General features: G+C 42.7%; 1 protein-coding gene across 1 annotated transcript in view; it reads right to left on the bottom strand.

Annotated features, from left to right (window-relative positions):
• The window catches only part of dcc (DCC netrin 1 receptor), a 240,103-nt gene extending 235,122 nt beyond the window's left edge, over nt 1–4,981 (bottom strand). The window contains exons 1-2 of the mRNA XM_062989210.1: nt 4,967–4,981; nt 1,420–2,612 (exon numbers count right to left, since the gene is read on the bottom strand). Of these exons, the coding sequence (XP_062845280.1) occupies nt 1,420–2,612; nt 4,967–4,981 (1,208 nt within the window). The remainder of the gene's footprint in view (nt 1–1,419; nt 2,613–4,966) is intronic.
• Between the last annotated feature and the right edge of the window lie 1,443 nt (nt 4,982–6,424).

The following is a 6,424-nucleotide window of genomic DNA, read 5'->3' as shown; positions in this document are numbered from 1 at the left end:
CCATTGAAGAACAGCATGAAAGGGGGGTAACAAAGCATGCAGATAAACAGATGGACTACAGTCAGTAATTGTAGAACTACAAAGTGCTTCTATATGGTAAGTGGAGCTGATAAAATGGACAGTGAGTGTAGAAACAAGGAGGTGGTTTTAATGTTATGGCTGATCGGTGTATAAATCACATCACCTGTATTGGCTTTTCCTTCCTCCTGAAGTCAGATTTAAGCTTAAAAACACAATTCCGAATCCCCATCCCAAAACCGTGGGCATTAATATGGATCCAACCCCCCTTCCCAAATAATCTACACCAGGCTTGACTCTTTTGTGACTTTCCCCAGAATTGCAGGAATTGTACCCAGTCAAAAGAGCCTCTGTGAGGTCAGGAACTGACTCTGGACACAAAGGTCTGGCTAGCAATCAAAGCTCCAATCAATCCCAACAGTGTTCCACTGGGCTGAGGTCAGGGGTTGTTCCTGCATGACAACATTGTTGAACCACGTGTTTATGGAAATACTTCGTCCACAGCGATAATAAAAAATACATTTATTCATTTTACTTAATTTATTTCACACACCAGTGAGAAATACGGTTAGGTAGAAACTGAAGGCGATACTGAGTACAAAATAGGGGATTACGACCAAATTAACTAATTAATTCATTAGAGTTAATAATATCAAACATTAATAGACGTATTTGCAAAGCTCTGTTAGTTAAACTTGACTGAAATGGACTAAAACTGAATACAGAATGAAGAATGTAGATATGACCGCACATGTAAGTGGTACCAAGTTAAACGTAGCACAGCAAGAGCACAAGAAAAAAAGCTCAGAATACAAAAAGAAAGAAATTAGACCAGAAAATAGGTTTAAAATTGGTCTCATCTCAGGGAACATCTCAGCAGTAACCCAACAAAGCCAGCCTTCACACGTCCTACACTCACCCATCCACGCATCTCCACGTGGCCCTACGATGCTAATCTTACACCATTATAAACAAGTTACATAAGAGTGTTGCGTAAAGTTAACCGAAAGGCATCGTGACCGCTGCAGACAGACTAAACACCGCTGCAGTGCTCCCCTTCAGGAAGGTGAACGTGGAAGTGCAGGACCAGAGGAAAGATCGTAAATAAACATTGCAGTGCGACTCAGTCGCTCGCTGCTGATGCACTGACCCCAGAACAGCCTCGTACCGCCGGCTGGATTTACAACCGCTGACCTTAAAACCGGCGTCACGCTGGGGACGCTAGCTGCTGAATTTATAGCCACTTTTACAGATTAGCAATGCAGCAGACTCGCGGCCGCGGTGAGGGCAGAGGGCGAAGTGAATCGGGATGGATGCTGGGCTCTGATGGAAGGCGAGACGTTCACTCGAGAGGCAGATTTTAGCATTTGTGATCTGATTAGATGCTGATCTCAAGCCCACTTGAAGTGTTTTATGATAACGATGCTCTGATAGTCGGGCGTCTCATCTCGAGCGCTGAGGTTTTCCTGGATGGTGGTGAGATTTTCCTGGATGGTGGTGAATTTTTCCTGGATGGTGGTGAGATTTTCCTGGATGGTGGTGAGATTTTCCTGGATGGTGGTGAATTTTTCCTGGATGGTGGTGAGTTTTTCCTGGATGGTGGTGAGATTTTCCTGGATGGTGGTGAGTTTTTCTGGATGGTGGTGAGTTTTTCCTGGACGGTGGTGAGTTTTTCCTGGACGGTGGTGAGTTTTGGATGGTGGTGAGTTTTTCCTGGATGGTGGTGAGATTTTCCTGGATGGTGGTGAGTTTTTCCTGGATGGTGGTGAGATTTTCCTGGATGGTGGGAGATTTTCCTGGATGGTGGGAGATTTTCCTGGATGGTGGTGAGATTTTCTTTCCTGGATGGTAGTGAGATTTTCCTGGATGGTGGGAGTTTTTTCTGGATGGTGGTGAGATTTTCCTGGATGGTGGTGAGATTTTCTTTCCTGGATGGTGGTGAGATTTTCCTGGATGGTGGGAGTTTTTTCTGGATGGTGGTGAGATTTTCCTGGATGGTGGTGAGATTTTCCTGGATGGTGGTGAGATTTTTCTGGATGGTGGTGAGATTTTCTTTCCTGGATGGTGGTGAGATTTTCCTGGATGGTGGTGAGATTTTCTTTCCTGGATGGTGGTGAGATTTTCCTGGATGGTGGTGAGATTTTCCTGGATGGTGGTGAGATTTTTCTGGATGGTGGTGAGATTTTCTTTCCTGGATGGTGGTGAGATTTTCCTGGATGGTGGTGAGATTTTCTTTCCTGGATGGTGGTGAGATTTTCCTGGATGGTGGTGAGTTTTTCTGGATGGTGGTGAGATTTTCTTTCCTGGATGGTGGTGAGATTTTCTTTCCTGGATGGTGGTGAGATTTTCCTGGATGGTGGTGAGATTTTCCTGGATGGTGGTGAGTTTTTCTGGATGGTGGTGAGATTTTCTTTCCTGGATGGTGGTGAGATTTTCCTGGATGGTGGTGAGTTTTTCTGGATGGTGGTGAGATTTTCCTGGATGGTGGTGAGTTTTTCTGGATGGTGGTGAGATTTTCTTTCCTGGATGGTGGTGAGATTTTCCTGGATGGTGGTGAGTTTTTCCTGGATGGTGGTGAGCTGACCCCAATGCTGCTACAAGCTTACACATTTGAGGACGATCTGAGAGCGGTTGCCACAGTTAAACCTCAATAGCTCAAATTATATTCAGTCATAATCATAAGTCGCTTTGGATAAAAGCATCTGCATAATGCTGCAAATGTAAATGAGTTATAAATGTGATCTTAGAACAACGTGCTCCTGCAGGAAATGCAGTCCATTAAAGTAAATCAACAATAAATAGTTCCAATTTATCTTTTTAATGTGCCTTTCATTTTGTCCTTTTACAAATTCAAACTAGATATAGATTCCATCCATCCATCCATCCATCCATCTATGTAGAGAAAAGCTCCACCCGAACAACAACAAAAATTGGAATTGATCCTGTACTACACCAAACCTGAGCTTGTTTACAGTCGAGCCTGATCAGTAACAGCCGGGCTGTAAATCGAACCTGAATTGCAACCAGTTAGTAAATCGTGGTGTTTGAGATTCAGTGTGGACCGGTGGTATTGATACGCTCTTAAGGTGCTCTGCATGCCCTCCAGAGGAAAACAGCATCATTAATCAGTGGTACAGGATTAAAAAAAAAACAGAAGTGCAGACTTTCATGACCAGAACCTGAGGAGTTACAGGATTCAGTCACAGTCTGAATGAAAATATTTAATGTTTGTACTGATACATTCACTAATTTGCATTTAGACAGGATGTTGATGCAGTAATCATACTATTGTACTAGCAGTGCCCAGGAGGAACACTTTTGGAGATCCAGAATCTATAACAATCTAAAATATCAGTCTGTAATAGACGTAATTATCCCCCCCTGTGGTGAGCATCAAGTGCTATGTCCAAATACCATGCCAACAATTCCACTACTACATCCTGAATCGCTACTCTCTGTCGATATACCAAATAGAACATCAAATTTACATCATTTTGATGGAACAAAAGCTGCATTCCAAACCACGATCGTCTGAAATGTTCATGTTAATTGTACATGATGGTATTTTAATATTTAGTTACAGTATTAAGGAAGATGGACACAACACCATTGTTTGTAACCAAATCCTGTTTCTTTTACTATTAATATCCACTACTAAGTGTGTTTTGTATCATGGACAGCCAGTTCAACTAGTGACACGTTTTGAGTGGTCAAAAATAGTCATATAAGCTTTAAGTGTGCATCTGAGAAGAACATGCCAAAGCTCAGGATCAAACATGCACTTTACCTGTGCAGCTACAGTACATACAGCATGATAGCACTTTTCTCCAGTTATTTACACCTTGCCTCTCGACACCATTATTATTCTTCCACTAGGGCTTATCCAGCAAGCATGGAGCAACAGTGCGCCTCTGCTGGCATTGTGTGCAAAATGCCTAATGCGCGTTCACGTCAGGCGCTGCTCAGTGCGCGTTCAAAGCGCCGGGTCAATGCGCGACCCCGCGAGCAACAGAAAGCGCGCTGGACTGAAATCCTGAATAAAACTCAAAAATCCACTTTTTTAACAGCTCAGTGATAGAAATACAAATCTAAAAGGTATAAGAAGTAAAAAATGTTACAATTTCTTCACTGTGCAATGAACGTAGTGAAAATATTTAAATGCAAAGCAAAGAATCATTTTACATCATTTTAACAGCCACCACTTAAGAGCAAAAACAGTCTCTGATCATGCACCTGCCTTCACCAATGAGAATCTTTTGGTGACAAGATGCCACCCTGAACCATTTCAGCAAACCGGGATGCGTTTTGCTCCCCCATTTAGCAAAGAAAAAAATGGGGATGCTGCAACATGTGCCACAGAAACCTGCAAACCACAGAAAATGCAAAACACATAAATGCAATTGCCACTTTTAATACTGATATTTGCACTATAAATATTGTATACATTTTACGTGGTATACCAGGACCAAAACTAATAATAATAACAATAATAATAATAATAATAATAATAATAATAATAATAATAATAGACTATTACAGATTGTGCATCTGGACATAGATTTCACGTAAATGGAAACTGATCCACTTTGCATTCTTGGTAAGACAAAAAGAAATCCACTTTATTTCCACACCAACTGGTTCTCTATCAGTGGGAACGGTTCTGTCGCGCCCTACCAGCTATTTAAGGCGTCCAAAAATTAACGGTGCTATCCACAGCTATTAATCAATTATTCATTAGCTCCCAGTGCCGACTGGTTTATCATATATGCCTGGATTATCTTACATTTACTGCTAAAAGTTGCATAAATAAAAATAAAGTTTATACCATGAACATTCGAAGCAGAACACACATCTGTAACCACTGTTTAAAACATAATCATGATTAGATTGTGCTTTTTACGCACGAGTACCAAAGTCACCAATAAGCAGCATTTAAATCATCTGATACCTCCTCCTTGCACATTCAGTCCTTGTAATTAGCTGATTAAGTTGGATCAGTTGTGTTGGGAACAGGAATGTGCAGGGCTGGGTTACTCCAGTACCATGAGCATGATTGGAAAACTGATCCAGACCTCATTCAGATTTGAACAGATATTAGTTATGTTGATTGTACGTGATTCTGCACAGCAAATCGGCTCATTTTCACCAGAAAACGTCCAGCATTTTAATAGCACCACTGACCACAAACCCCCTTGAGGAAGTGGTCGAGAAGAGACATTTGGTACCCACCAGTGGCAGCTAGTGTGCCATATGCAGTCTATATATACAGCTAAAAGTCGCATGAATTAAAAACATGGAACTGAACCAACACAGTCACTCATCTGAGCATCATTCCCAGAACCGAGGCGCACAAGGGTGCACATGTATTCCACCTATTAAATGAGATTATCCCTTTCTATAATCAGCACATATATCCCGAATACATTGTCCTTCACAGCATCAGCACCCAACTTTCCCGGCAGCATGGATAGAACAGCGTACAATTTCCAAAAACGACACCGAACACAAGTGCACGTACCAAGCGCAAGGATGCGAACCATCCCCACGGCGATGCGTAAAATAATGCAGGAAAAAAGCCATTAAATAACTTACCCAGTGTTTCAGAGATGCTGCATATCAAACCGATCCAAACTGCGCCAGCCAGAAGTCTCTTTGCACACAAATATCCACCGGTGCGCGCCATGGTGTGCGCAGTCCAGCCGGCAAAACGCGCAGGTCCCGGTGTATCAAACGCGCAGTAACTTCAATTCATAAGCTCCGTGCACGCTGGAAAAACCAGGCAAAAAAATCAACATCAAATAAAACCCACAAGTCCGAAAGAAGGAAAAAGCCGCGACGTGCTGTCCAGAGCAAAGCAGGATCCGTTAAACACATCCAGAGTCCGGAGCGCAGAGACGCAGGTGGATCACAGGGAGGACTGGATCACTTGTTACAGCAGAGGCTGGAGCTGTACTGGTGCTACTGGTTGGTAATGGTAGCAGCAGCTGTGTTGCTCTGCGCTCGCCGTTATTATGCGGACGCGCTGATCTGAGGAGAGCTGCGAAAAAACACGGACACGGATTTACCGAACGGAGCGGAACGCATGGAGGGGTGTACTCCGAGGGGCGGGTTGCCAGACCTTCTGCGTGGTTTAAAATGTGGGAATGAGTCAAAATGCCGAAAGGAAAGCAACACAAAGATGAGAACATTGGAAAACATTCGAGACATTGAACAAAAGTAATGATTTGGCTCTTGTCCTGTATTTTAATTACAGCTTAGAAATTGATTTTTTTTTTATTTCTGATGTTATGTAGCTATAATCAGGGAATAAAGAACATCCCAGGATATACAACAATCTCGCAGATTTATCCAGTTAGGTGTTGGTGGAGAGCTCAGGTGGCACAGCATGAGATCTGCGGCTTTAAGG

The sequence above is a fragment of the Trichomycterus rosablanca genome, chromosome 26 (assembly GCF_030014385.1).
Source record: "Trichomycterus rosablanca isolate fTriRos1 chromosome 26, fTriRos1.hap1, whole genome shotgun sequence".
Taxonomy (NCBI): Eukaryota; Metazoa; Chordata; class Actinopteri; order Siluriformes; family Trichomycteridae; genus Trichomycterus; species Trichomycterus rosablanca.
This window is presented reverse-complemented; position numbering and strand designations above follow the sequence as displayed.